A 13,918-nucleotide genomic window follows, 5' to 3' on the forward strand; every position below is an offset into this window, starting at 1 on the left:
CGCTGTACATCTGAACCTTGAACATCATCTGCAGGCACAACTCCCACCGAGGGCAGCAAACGCCGCAGACTCAGACCTCGGGTATTCATTGCTCATCTCACTCCGTGCAGCATCACATACCCTGGGCCTGGTCCTACAGTTGATGAAGTGAACCGACTTCAGCTGAAGCAAATTCTGGGCCCCTAAAGATGAGATATAACTCTTGAACGGTCCGACCTCAGGGCTGACCTTGCTGTGCTTGGACAAGAGACCCCCCGAGATCCCTTCCAACATGAATTTTCCTACAACCTTAATGTGCAGGTTGCATGGGTCTAAATGCCAGTGCAAGAGGTGGTGAGGGAAAGACGGGTGCCACAGAGGTGAAAGCTAATGTTTCAGCCATAGCTGATGGCAATTTAATGTATTTCAAGTATGAGGCTGGGTTGCTTGTACTAGACATTTCCACCTCTTCGAACTTGAGCATGAGATCAAATGAGCCATTGACTTTTGTAAAAGATTTTCTCTGGGGTTATTTTTATTCCAGTCAGTGGAGATAACAGGTGGGAGAATTTTGCTAGAAACTGTTTCCCATTTGAGCTCTTCTCGGGTATACTTAACAAGGGCAAACACACGCGCTCTTCACCCAAAGCCTGAGAAAGTCTGCTGCTGTTGTTAGTAGCAGTTGTGCTGCACGTTTTCTTTAGAAATTTAGTTAGGGGAATAAAAACGATTTATGTAATGTGAGGTACATGTGTGCAAGATGGAGAACTCAGAGTTACGGACTGGGATTTTTGACCCCAAAGGTTACGAAAGTAAAGTGTTTCCTCAGCAACCGTGCTCCTTGGAAACAGAAGACTTTGCAAAAACAGGTCTTGTACCGACATAAATCTGCAACGGGGTGAAAGCCTGCAAGTTTCCAGGGTACCGCTGCAGCATTTCAATCACCTTTTAGAATAAACCTCAAAAAGCCTGAAACGACTGGCTTTTCCTTCCGCAAGGTGCCAGTAGGTCCCTGCTGACTTCCACGGGAGAAGGCCCTGGCTCTCCCGTCCCACGGAAAAGGGCCCTTCCCGCACCTGCGCTTGACAGGATAGAGCCCGATCCTGCTATCTTAAATATATACGCACTGACGCAGTGCTGATCTCCGCTCCCCCCTCCCCGCTCGTGCAGGCTCCCCGCGCCCTCCGCCGCCCGCCGCCCCGCTCCGCCCTCGCTCCGGGCCCCGCGGCGCAGCCGGGCGCTGCGCGGGCCGCGGCGGCGGCGCCCCCCGGCCGGCCCCGCCCCGGGCGCCCCGCGGCAGGCGGAGGCGGGCGGGGGGCGGGTTAAAAGCGGCGGCAGGTGAACGGGGAGGGACCGCAGAGCTCCGCGGCGGCGAGGCCGGGACCGCCCGCTCCGCAGGCACCGCCAGACCCGCGTCGCCGCCACAGCCCGGCCCGGCCCGGCCCGGCCGCCCGCCCGCGGAGGCCGGCGGCTCCCTGCGGCGCTGATCTCCGGGCGCGGCGAGGCAGGTGAGGGGCGCGGCGGGCCGCGGCGGCGGCGGGGCCTCGCCGAGGGGCCCGATCCCGGCGGCGGAAGGGGCCGGCCCGGCCCGGTCGGGCCCCGTGGCCGCAGCACTTGTTGCGGCTGGGCCGGGGCCGCGTGTGCCCGCGGGTTTCCCCGCCTCGCTCCTTCCCTGGGCCGGGAGTGCTCGGTCTCGCCCTTCCCCAGGCCGGGGAGGTGGGGGAATGCGTAAATCCAGGGATTTGCTTTATTGGGAATACTCTTGCCGCTGTTAACTACTCGCTTAACTCTTAACAGCTTTTTTTTTTCTTCCCCTTTTTAAATTCACAATATTGCGGCAGCTCGTTTTAAGCACGCTATGTGAAGCACCCGACCGGCTGAAAAAACCCCGAGCAAAATAAAGGCTTCGGCAGTTGCAGGTAATTCGCGACACACCTGCAGATGTTGCGTGCAGGTAAACAGCTTGCATCAGTGAAGCCGACAGGTCCAGCGAGCGCCTGCTCGCCCGGCGGAAACATTCCTCGGGCTTACGGGGAATAGGAAATGCGCTGTGTGAGTCAGAAGCCGACTTGTTTCTGAGTGTCAGGGCTGGATGAGGGCTCAAACCCTCAAATGAAACTCCAGAGATGTGTTAGAGTAAGGACAAGAGCGCTCGGCTCACTGAAGTAGATAACTGACTGCTTTGCTGTGGGTCTCGCTGTACGGCTGTGTTTTCCCTGTGATTGGGCTTTCTTCAAACCAAGAGATGGGAGTAGTAACACCCTGTTCTCAGGAATCTTTTTCCTTTTTTTTTTTTTCCTTCTTTTATTTTAATAGAAGGATGGACGCTTGTCCTGTCTTCTATTAGATTTCATCTCATAGTGTAGAGATACTCCAAAATAACAGGCAGAGGGTTGTAAGTGGGAAACAGCCTTTTGTCTTAAGAATACTCTTTTAAACCTAGTTTGGGGGATTGTCTTTGATCACTGATAGGCTGTGTGAGATGGTATGTGGGTGTTGGCCCAGATTTTGTTTGGGATTGCCACAAAACACGCTCTGCTCTGAGGAGCAGAATGCAGTATGGTTTCTGAGCTTGTTTCTGTTAGAGGTTATATGGGGTTTCTGCGATCTCTTGGTCCCTGTTCTGTCTGGAAACTCTGCCTTCCAGATGCTTACCTTGAAGAGCCCCAGAGGCGAGGCAGCAGGCAGAAAGCTGTGCCACAAATGTGCTCATAGATTTAGCTGAGGGGACAAGGCAGTGGTGGGTCAAGCTTCAGCTGTGTGTGATGAGCTCAGTGAAGGAGGCACTGCTGCATGTTGACTAGGTGTTGCAATGTAGTTTTCCAGGTGGGATGAATAACATCTTTGCAGAGCCCTGAGATTGCACCATTACTGCACATTCATCAGGATTTCTGAGCGGCTTCAGTCCCCAGGGCTGTCAGTCTGATGATTGGTAGAAGGATTAAGACTTAAATGGAAGGATGAGAAGTTAATTCAGATATTCCTCTGGAGGAATCATTCCTTCCTGACAGGCCCCAGACTTCTGAAGTTTGTGCTTCTGCCCTAGGCTGTGTTGCATCCCCTGAAGTGTAACCCAGCTGGTTTCCTTGGGGAGCCTTATTTAACTTGCGAGAAGAGTCTTTGGACAGTGAAAGAGGGTGCAGCAGAATATCTTCAGTAGCTGGAAGAATAGTGGCACTTTGAGATGGGTTTAGCTTGTCACAAGTGCATAAATTTGGTGTACATCTGTCAGTAAAAAGGTCACTTTATAGTTTAGTTCTTTTTGTGTTACTCATGTGAGTGTTTCTAGTGAAATCAATCGGTGGTCTTCAGAAACAGTAACAAACAGGGCATAGATTTTTTTTTTTTTTCTTTCTTTCAAGGTTTTTCCTTGTCCTATTCCTCACAGCTTTTAATTGCAACTTTAAAATAAAGACTCGTGTTATCTGACAGGAGAACTTCCTATGACTCTTGCCTGACTAAACATTGATTTGCGTAAGGAAAAATCTGAAGTGATGGTCTATGAGGAAAGATAACGTGTTTCAAAGCAGAAGAAACATGGAAGAAAGTTAAATGTGTGTCCTGTTAGATACTTAGTTAAGCGAATTCTCTTGCTTATCTCATACAAATTTTTCTTCCTTTGATGCATACTTTAGAGGAAAACATTGGGTTTTTTGTCCTTACTTTTGATGAAATAATATAAAAATACACATTCAAGGAAAAGCTGCACTGCAATATAAGACATTAGCATTTTAAATTTGATTAGCGTTTCTAAAATGGTGCAAGTCCTATCCTGTGTGCAAAAGACAGTGACTTGCCAGTGTTGTAGAAAATGTTACATTGAAGTGGATGGATCTTGAGGAACACCTGGTGAATTTGTAGAGGCAATATGGACATTTCCCTAGGTCTGGAGGAAGTGGAGCCTAAATAGCAGGTTAAAAATCATAAAAATGTCATAGCTAATAAAGATGCTGTTTTCATGATGAAAGCAGGTCATGGTGCACATGATTTTCTTTAATAAAAAAAAAAAAGAACAAAAAAACATGGGAAGTAGAACCTACTTGCATCAGTGAAGAAATTGTCCTTGGGAATCTGGTTTCCATGCAAATGCATTTCAAAGAAAAACTGAGCACTCCTTGAAGGTGAGGTTCATGGGGGAAATGGTTGACAGGGGCCAAAACGTAATGGGGATTCTGCCTTGTTATGCCTTCATGTGTACCTGGCATTTCTGATGTCCTGTTTTCCACAAGTGGAGTAGACTTCATGTGAAGATGTTCTGGAGGATGGTGATCCTCCATTTACAGTTGTGGGCTAGTACAATAGCTATGAGGCCTTCCAAACAGCCTTGGAAGAATGATTTAATTCACGGAGGGGCATGAACATGGGGCAGTTATAAGGTGAACTGAACCCTTAATGTGGTCAATTTAATTAGCATATATTTTTATGACCCAGGGTGCATATAGTTAAACTTTAATCTAGCATGTTAGGGGCTATCTCTGAGTTTTAAACATGGTTTAATTAGAGCAAAGTATACCTCCTGTTTCTGTAAAGCTTGAGTAGAAGGAAAGTACAATGCTTACAGTGTTCAAACCTGCTGCTGTCACAGAGGCTTCCTGTTCCCAAATAGGCTTTGCCTGCTGTTGTGTCAAATCAGATATACTACAATCCCTATCTGTCATAGCTCTTCTGGTGCTCTCCAGTTTCCACTGATGTGGAGATAGGTGTTCAGAATAGAGTTTGAGCTACTGGAGCAGATTTTACAGGCTTTTGTGATGGTTAGAGTGCTCCTTTGATCCTTATTCAACTTTTAGTAAAGAAGTAAAGTTGTTGATACTTAAGTGTTCCAGCTGGATGCTCCTTGATGTTTTTAATATACTGCTGTAAGATTAAAATTGCAAAGGCTTACTTTAATAGTGAAACAAAAGGCTTTTGGTTGCCAAAGTCTGAGTTCAAAGCTGCACATTCTTACAGTTTGAACTCTGCATTAAAGCTATAGCATTGTAGGCAGCTGCAGTCCCTTTCCAATAACAGGAACGTCCTGCATGGCTGAATTCAAGCTATATACTTCAGCTTTGAAATGGTACTTATCTGTCTTGGGCTGCTGATACCGAAGTATGAATTTGTGAAGCCTACAATTGTAGCAGAGCATTTCAGAACAACCCCATGAGGTAGTGAGATCTTTTTATCCCTGGTTTATGGCCTGGAAAACTGAGGCTGAAAATTATGTGGCAAGTCTGGGAGAGTTCACAAGTGAGTGTTATAGCCTGTTTGCCTGGCTTGGTGAAATAAAAGAAAGCTGTCTTTAGAAAAAATATTAATCTGCTCTGTATTCATGAGAAGCTTCCTGAGCTGGGTCCTGGCAATACTGTTCTTGTGATACAGCACCACAACTAGCCTCCGTAAAACTGAGTGCAGTTCAACATAGAAATAACAAAATCTGCACTGCTGCAGGTAAGTGTTTGCCATTTTGCTTAGCAATAAACTAGATGCTAACTTGGCAGGGCAAAGGTGTGCTGGTATAAAACTGCTGAAATCAGGACTTGCCTGTTCTTTGGATCTGGGAATGAAACAGTATACACAGATCTAGCATACCTTGATGCTGGTGTCTGCCTGTATACTGTCTGCTCCCAGCATAACAGTCTGGCATGAAAGTTGTATCAGCAAAGCCTTAAATGCATGCTGGTCCTCAACATAAAATAATTCTTGTATGAATGCGGGTCATAAGATTGTTTTGATAACCGTCTTGGATCTGGAGCAGTTTAAATTTTGAACCTTTCTGTGGCAAAAATTCTGCATTAGAACTGCTACTTTAAGTTATCTCTGTCCCCAGCTCTAGTCAGGACTCCCCACACACACCCTTGAAGATAATGCATTCCCCCTTGGATAAAGTAACTCTTGCTTTGGCTGGCTGCTGATCTTATATCCCTATCCAGAGGCACTGCTGAAAGTGGTGGAGGGTCACACCAGACTGGCAAATTCTGGCACACCCTGCACTAAAACTCTGATAGGGACAGAGGCATCATAACCATCCTCTACATTCCTGTCTAGCTCCAGTAGAATAAGTAGTTTAGCATCAAATTTGTAGGTGTGAGGAAATGGCCATAATCTTATTCTCAACAGTTACATGAGTTAGCTAACTAGGTACCCTTTTCTGACTGGGTCTCTTAGATGCCTCTGTGGCATAAGCAAATATTGTACAGACACTTTAATCTTACCACATTCTTACCATTGGTAGTATCCTATGGCAGCGAGTTTCACACCATGTATGTGGAAGGAGTGTATTTTCTGTTTTTTCTTCATTGTGTTCTAGTTGTAGTTTTCTGAAGTAAGATTTAACCATTGACTAATGATTTCCAAGTATAACTGTCTCTAACAGAGTGAGGAGAAGTATCTGCTAACTAGCTGTAGTCATAAACACGAGCTCAATCACTGTCCTTGGTGTTGCGTATTACAGGGATTTTTAGTAGGTGTGTGCATAGTGCTGTGATTACAGTTTAATGTAGGCTTAAAGTGCCACTCTTTAAAGTAGTGAGCATGGCAGCACAGAGCTAGAAACCTGCCCAGATGTTGGAGAATTGCAGAAATGGCTAGGCTGTAGTTCTCTTGCTGCTTGTAGTTCTCTACTATCAGTACCTGAGTCTGCTAGTGCAAAAACTAACTCATGTGCCCCTCCTGTGTGTTGTGTGGTCGTACTGAATAGTTTCCTTCATAACTGTAACTCTTCAGTGGAGTACAGTGATATCTTACAATTGTTTAACTAACAGCTGTGCCATCTTGCTCTTATGTTCCAGACAGAGGAACAGAAGGATCAGCTGATAGAGCAGAGATTTATGCCAAGACCTGGAAAGGCATAATTTCATGCTGTTCAAACTTCTTTTTTTTAGGAAAATTTAACACTTAAAGATGGCATAGTCTCATTTTAAAGTGCGTTCTGCATGCTCAGTTACTCAACTTCACTAACTTCAGATGTCTTCTGATTTCCCCCCCCCCCCCTTTTCCTTTACCTCTGATTCCCACTCTCATTCCCACTTCACTCTTTTTGCCCCAAATTCTGCCCAAGCCTTCCTGTCTTTCACTTATCCTTGTACTGTGAGGGCTTTACTTCCAGGACCAGCAAAGCAGGTTGAGTCTCTGGCTGTCTATATACTGTAATATTTCTGTAGTCATTTACCATTCATTAAATGGAAGTGACTTCCCTGCTTTGTCTTTTCCTTTGGTAAGCAAGACAGACAGTTAATTTTTTATTGCTAGTAAAAAGGTCTTAAAAGCAAATATCTGAAAGATAACCAGTAACTGTGAGTCAGCATCCTAATTTTTGAGTAGTTAGAATAAATTGCTTCACATTGCTAGAAGTTGCCCAGACTTGATGGGAAGCATCAACAGAGTATGTTTAGCAGGACCCATCTTCTGCACTGGCGGGTTAACATCATGAAGGGCCATACGCAGTTGAGTTAAATTTGATTCTAGTCCTTGTGCCCATCTATTGGAGACACTCAGATGTTGTCAATCTGAGTTGCAACTTGGAGGATCTAATGAAGTTGCTGATGAGATACCTAAAGCTAGCTACGAAGAAAGACTGGGCCCAGAGTATTTAGGTGGAGTTCAAGCTGCTTGAATCTGGCCCTGAATTCTTAGCTGTGTAACTCTTCAAGGAGAATATAATGGGAGTTGTTGCCTTTAAGGGTTGCAGGAGCTGGTAATCAGTGCCCAGATCAGTGTGTCGCATAGGTCACATGACTTTCTAGCAAAAAACCTGAAAACCTTGAGCATGGAGGGGCAAAGGTTGGTGACTAGCTCAGCAAGCAGTGGGAAGAACAGTGATGGTGACAGGAGGAGCAGAAGAAACAGTTGGAGGGTTTGGAAAGGGAGGTGGGAATGAAGAAGTGGGTTTGGGCAGATATGAGAGACAGACTCTGTGGGTTAGGAGGGAAAGCTGCCCTAGGAGACTTGGGGCTTGTTTGTACTTGCCAATCAAGTCAAATCAGAAAGGGCTGCTGCTCCAAAGTATAACGGCTGATTCTGCATACCTTCTGCTATGGACCTGCTTCTGCTGGATTTGAAGCACCTTGTTCTGGCTCAGCTCAACAGACTCTCAAAGGAGATTGAGCAAGTCAAATGGAGGGTGTAGTTTCACAATGTATTGTCCTCAGCAGTGAACCTGGTTTATTCCCCTTTCCTCAATCCCTCTTCTCTTCCACTGGCTGCTCATTCCCTCCCATGCTTTGCAATTTGCAGCCTTTTTGAAGTAAAGTTGTGCTTCTCAAATGGTTTGTGGATTTATGCTCTAAATTAGATAGGTGAAACGATTCAGGTTTAAACAAAAAATGAAGAAATATAATTTGTACTGAAGAACTATTTACCAAGTTGGTCTAGTAATCTGGTTTGTGGTGCAACCCCACAAATGACTGCAGGAGATGTTCCTGAAGTCACACTGCAGATCAAACAGTGGTGGGGAAGTGTCTTTCACTTTGCCACTAAAGGCACAGTATCTTTTAACTATACCCTGAGGCACTCTTATTTTTGGAGTCCCCTTTTGCACAGAGAGATAGGAAGGAGTCATTGCATGTGGAGGCACATCCTTGGGAAGCTGTAGCAATGGAAAGGCAGAAACATTTGTGTACAGATGAAGGTGAAGCATAAGAAAAAGGGCTTGTGGGAGGAGGAGATAAACAGGTTCCACTTTTCAGTCTTTCATATTGTAAGGAGATGGCCTGCGGACAGGAAGAAGAGGAAGCAAAAATAGCTAAAAGAAATGCAAGGAAATAAAATTGGGAAATGCAAGAAGTCTGGTAGAATATACAGATGGGTGAATGATGTTTCTGTAATGCAACAGTTTATATGGTGCCTGTCTTTACAGGTTCTATGTTGAGTTGTGCATAAATATTTCTAGTCATGATACTTCATGTTGGTGTTCAATACTTGAATTGCAAGGGGTATGTGTAAGTAACAGAACATGAACAAAACATAAACAGAACTAGCTGCAAGCTTACTATTAGAAGCTGACATATGTGATGATCTCCAAAGCAAATCCTGCTAGTAAGGCTGGTTTGCTTAAACAGATGGCAAAAATAAAACAATGCAGTGAAACTAAATATTTGGGAGTCTAACTCCTTCTCTTGTAAGGATCTCTGGATTCAGTCTTTCCTGTGCCCTCATAGGTTTGTTAACCCATAGGGACTTTCATTAACATACAGAAAGAAATTAAAGACATTGTTCCTGGAAAGGTTACTTAGCAGGGTAAGAGGGTAACTGCTTCCAGGACTGCTTTCTGCAAGATGCTGAGGTAAGAGCATAGAGAAATTCTGCATCCTGAAGGAGGCTCAGGAGAAGGTTCTCCAGACTGGAGAAAAGTTTGTTTTTTCTCACTGGTCTTCACCTCCTGAAGTAAACCCCATTTAGTCAGCCAGCACTACCTGAGGAAAATACGGTTTATGGATCAGTGAAGGGAGATTAATTACACTGACATTCTGGTAACTCAAGAAAAACTATTTCTGTCACCATTCAGTTTCCTCATTTATTTTTCCCTGAGCAGTCATGTACTTTGATGCTTAAAATTGTTGCATGCGACTTACTGATTATATGTGATTCTGCTGTAAAGCAGAAAGTGTTTTTTTGATATTTGTCAGAATGGGAGTGTTTCTGCTGAAGATAGCTGCAAACAGACTGATCTTTCTTTTTTTGTCTCATGTGACCTCACTCAGTTAGGAAAATCTTAAAATTACATCACATGATAGATAGGATGGCCTTTGAGCCAGCAGCTACTGTTCTGTCCTCTGTAAACCTTGCAACAGGAATGTTGTTTGCTACTTAGCCTTTACAGCACAGGGACTGAAGATAGTTCTTGAGAGAAGAAAATTCGCAATGTGGAGAAATAAAACCCCTTATGAGGGAATTTCAGATCCAAGAGCTATGTGAGCACTTCGAGGATGATGCCTGACTGTCACAAGAAATGTCTGTTTCTTTCAGTCTGAATAAAGTAACTTGCAAACTATTTTTCTATAAATCCATCTGAAGGGGAAAATGCCTCTTAATGCTTTCTGCAAATGACTCTCATGGCTAAGCTGATTGCTTTGTTTCCATAAAGTTGCAGTGGTCCTGGGGAGGTATGTGGGACACAAAGGTGAAATACTCTCACTCGTTACAGTCCTAGTACTTAGAAGCTCACCTACTGGAAACTATGCTTCTGTTAAAGAGTCTGAGATGGATCAGAGATACTGTTGGCCTCTCTGAACTCTTCAAATACCGACTAGCTTTCTCCCTGTTTCCAAGGCTTCTCCCCTATTCTAGGGGTAATGCAGCCTGTTATGAGGATGAATCATCTGGCTAGGCATCTACAACAAAGGTGCTGGCATCTGATTACCCCGGGCTCTTTGTAGCTAGCGGAGAGAAAAGGGAATTTGGGGATGAAACTCATTGAACAGACTTCAAACATCTACCTCAAGATGAGATGGATCATGACCTCAGTCTCACCTTTGCCTCAAACTATGGTGAGATTAATTTCAGCTAATGGTCCAGAGAGCTCTGCAGTCATATCACTAAAACTCAAATGCAGATTATCCAGGCCTGTGCTTGTAACCCACAGAACTTCAGCAGCTGTTCCTTAGTATTGGCATTTATTGCTGGAATGTACTCATGACAATGTTGTTTACAGTGTAAAATTAAGGAATGGCAAAATTGACTGAAGTTGTGTAGGAATTTTAGCTATCTAATACTGGTTTTTTATTTTGTTTTTTTTTCTGAATAGTTACTTTAAAAGAGCATACAAATTTGCTGTAACTTTCTGCTGGAGCTCTGAACCCACCATCCGCATTTTTCCTGAGAATGGTGGAGGCTCTGAATAACTGCATCTCTCACTCTGGTTATATTTTAAAATGTACCTTACTTTTGACTGCTGATGTGTTCTGGTATCCTTTTGTTACTGTTATCAAACTTCCAGAATTTGTAGCTTTTCACTTGGGGAAAATTGAAGATAGCCTTATCTGTCTTTTTTTTTTTTCCCTCTTGTTGAGGCAGCTGTTTTCAGTTGGTCAAATAGACCTTAACTTGCATTATTTCTTGTCTGCACTGAAGTGTAATCATTTTCCTGTTGATATGTTATTAGATTACTAATTGTCACTTTTATGACTGCTTATAGGCAAGACCACACTATACCAGCAAGCCGTTACTGCACTCAACAAATATGCTGCAATCATACAATATTGCCTTTATTTTATGCCATGTTTGTCTTTTTTTGTATGTTGATTAATCTTTATTTTGTTCATTTGTCTTGTCTTAGGTCAGACAATTAAAACAAGACAATGGATTGGGGAGCTCTGCAGACCATCCTAGGAGGTGTAAATAAACACTCCACCAGCATTGGAAAGATATGGCTCACAGTCCTGTTCATCTTCCGTATCATGATCCTTGTAGTGGCTGCAGAGAGAGTCTGGGGAGATGAACAAGATGATTTCATCTGCAACACTCTGCAACCTGGTTGCAAAAATGTTTGCTATGACCACTTTTTCCCCATCTCTCATATCAGACTCTGGGCCCTGCAGCTGATCTTTGTTTCCACACCTGCACTGCTGGTGGCCATGCATGTGGCTTACAGAAGGCATGAGAAGAAAAGGCAGTTCAGAAAGGGTGATCAGAAATGCGAATATAAAGACATTGAAGAAATCAGAACACAAAAGTTTCGTATTGAGGGCTCCTTGTGGTGGACATACACCAGCAGCATCTTCTTCAGACTGGTCTTTGAAGCGGTCTTCATGTATGCATTTTACTTCATGTACGATGGGTTCCGAATGCCTCGCTTAATGAAATGTAATGCTTGGCCCTGCCCCAACACAGTAGACTGCTTTGTTTCTCGACCTACTGAAAAGACAGTGTTTACTATTTTCATGATTGCTGTGTCCAGTATTTGCATTCTGTTAAATGTGGCTGAATTATGTTACTTGTTGGTAAAATTCTTCCTCAAAAGGTCTAGAAAGGCTGGAAATCCAAAACATCACCCCAACCATGAGAATAAAGAAGAAACCAAGCAAAATGAAATGAATGAGTTAATATCTGATAGCTGTCAGAACACAGTCCCAGGATTTTCAAGTAGCTAAGGTGATGTGAATGTTGGTATTTGCTCTTTTTGGAGTGAATTTTTTCTTTTTCTAAAGGCTGCAAATAAAACTTGTGATACTAAATAGTTTAAGTTGGGTGAGACTTTGATACAAAATTTCAGGTGCAATTTACACACCTGTCTGAAAAAAGTCAGGGCAGCCTAAACATGTGAAAATTACCTAAGGATTAAATAGGGAAGTATATTTTTCTGTGAATATCTTTACAAGTTGACTATGGCAAGTGGGAAACCCACTGATACCTTCATGCTGACCCAGCTCCTGAAAAACTGTATGCAACAGCAGTAAGATCTAGCTTGGAAAGAATTTTGTTATTCTAGTATTACAAGATTTTTTGTAATAGTGATAGTTTTTACTTGTGAACTGACAATTAAAATATTTTTGTAAAATTCCATGTTACATAAGGTGTTATAGTAAACAATTGACTGTGTTTTGTTTTCAACCAGGTATATGCAGATGTACCAATAGTACCATATTAATAGAGAGGAGATAGCAGTAGGATACATCTATACAGCTTTGAAAGCACTGCTTGAGTTTGGACAGGTAGCTTGTCACGTGCATATACACTGCCTGCCATGGAGGGAGTCATGTGAGAGCTGGCCACATGCAGATGCTTGGGGTAGCTAGGTCCTGGGGGCAAACTTGAGCCTTAAAACCAGCATGACGATATAGATAAAGCCAAGGTAGATCAGTTTTAAATATCTAGCAGACCTGGTATAAATAATCTTACTAATTCTTTTACTTACATACTGCCAGTCTTAAAAGAACATAGGTAACTTTATGTAAATAGTCCATTTAGCATGTGTTCATTTCTTTAATGTATTAACTATATTTGTTTCTTTATACTCTATCACATCATGGAGCCTTTTTGGTTTTGATTTCTTTTTCTTTTTTTTCTTTTTTTTTTTTTGTGGTAGACTGATGGTGCTGTGGTATGAAACTAGGGGCAGTTTGGTGTGAAAGATGTGCAAAAAATGTCTTAATATTGGAAATGGGGCAAGTCTTCTGAACAAAAGGCCAATGCTTTAACCTTTGTCAGTGGAGTGAAAGTCTGTATGTGAATGCTGTAAGAATACTGTTAGTGACAAAGCTGTTCAAATAAAAAGCACTTTTGCTTATAAAAGATTGTTTTCACGCAGGGACTTTATATCCAAAATGTGCATTTAGCTTGCCCTAAACACCTGTCTGTAACCTCTCATTCCCAGCCAGGACTGTGATGCCCTGATTCCCTTGTCGCTACTCTAAGGGAGGTATTAGAGCTCTTGTGCACACAGTGGCCTGTGCTTTTGGGAGGGGTATGTCACTGAAAGCAAGTCCCCTGATGGTCAAGGAGGTGGGTATAGTGCAGCAGCTAGGTACAGTGAATTGTATACATTTCTCTCCTGAATGTCTTCTGATTGCTATACTGAGCTCAGTGGGTTCATGATATTTGTAGACAGTGTACCTCTTCTTTACTAGTGCATGTGCATTAGGCTCATTGGTTTTATATCATGGAGCAAGCCTTTGAAGGGGCTAGTGCAGGTAACAAGGAGCCACCATCACTGGGAGCAGAACTTGAGCTTGGTGCATAAGCCATCTCCTGTTTGAAGATTTACTGCTGTTGCATCACACTTCTTAATATTGGTGCCAACACAGCAGCATTTGGGGATGTGCCTTAAATTGTTCAGCATTTGTCATTTCAGTGGTGGTCAGTAGCTCTGTGATGGGATGCAGGCACAAGCAGCAGGAGCGGGAGGATGCCTCGAGTTAGCCCTGACCCCAGCTGAGGGCCTGAGCTGCTGATTGCCATTCACTCTGCTCTTCCCCTTGCAGACACTGTGTCTTCCCTGCCCTTGCAGCAGGCTTCCTTTTTT

General features: G+C 43.5%; 1 protein-coding gene across 3 annotated transcripts; it reads left to right on the plus strand.

Moving 5' to 3' along the window:
• The first annotated feature begins 1,328 nt into the window (after window positions 1–1,328).
• LOC112990418 (gap junction beta-6 protein) lies at window positions 1,329–13,188 on the plus strand. 3 transcript variants are annotated; one of them, XM_064505030.1, is made up of 3 exons: window positions 1,329–1,487; window positions 1,821–1,898; window positions 11,234–13,188. In XM_064505030.1, exon 3 carries the CDS (start codon window positions 11,256–11,258, stop codon window positions 12,045–12,047), a length of 792 nt encoding a protein of 263 aa, XP_064361100.1. In that variant the 5' UTR covers window positions 1,329–1,487; window positions 1,821–1,898; window positions 11,234–11,255; the 3' UTR covers window positions 12,048–13,188. The 3 variants fall into 3 exon arrangements, with proteins under 3 accessions (XP_064361100.1, XP_064361102.1, XP_064361101.1); XM_064505031.1 differs by having other exon boundaries at window positions 1,354–1,483; XM_064505032.1 differs by lacking the exon at window positions 1,821–1,898 and having other exon boundaries at window positions 1,341–1,487.
• The last annotated feature ends 730 nt before the right edge of the window (window positions 13,189–13,918 follow it).

The sequence above is a fragment of the Dromaius novaehollandiae genome, chromosome 1 (genome assembly GCF_036370855.1).
Source record: "Dromaius novaehollandiae isolate bDroNov1 chromosome 1, bDroNov1.hap1, whole genome shotgun sequence".
NCBI classification, from domain to species: domain Eukaryota; kingdom Metazoa; phylum Chordata; class Aves; order Casuariiformes; family Dromaiidae; genus Dromaius; species Dromaius novaehollandiae.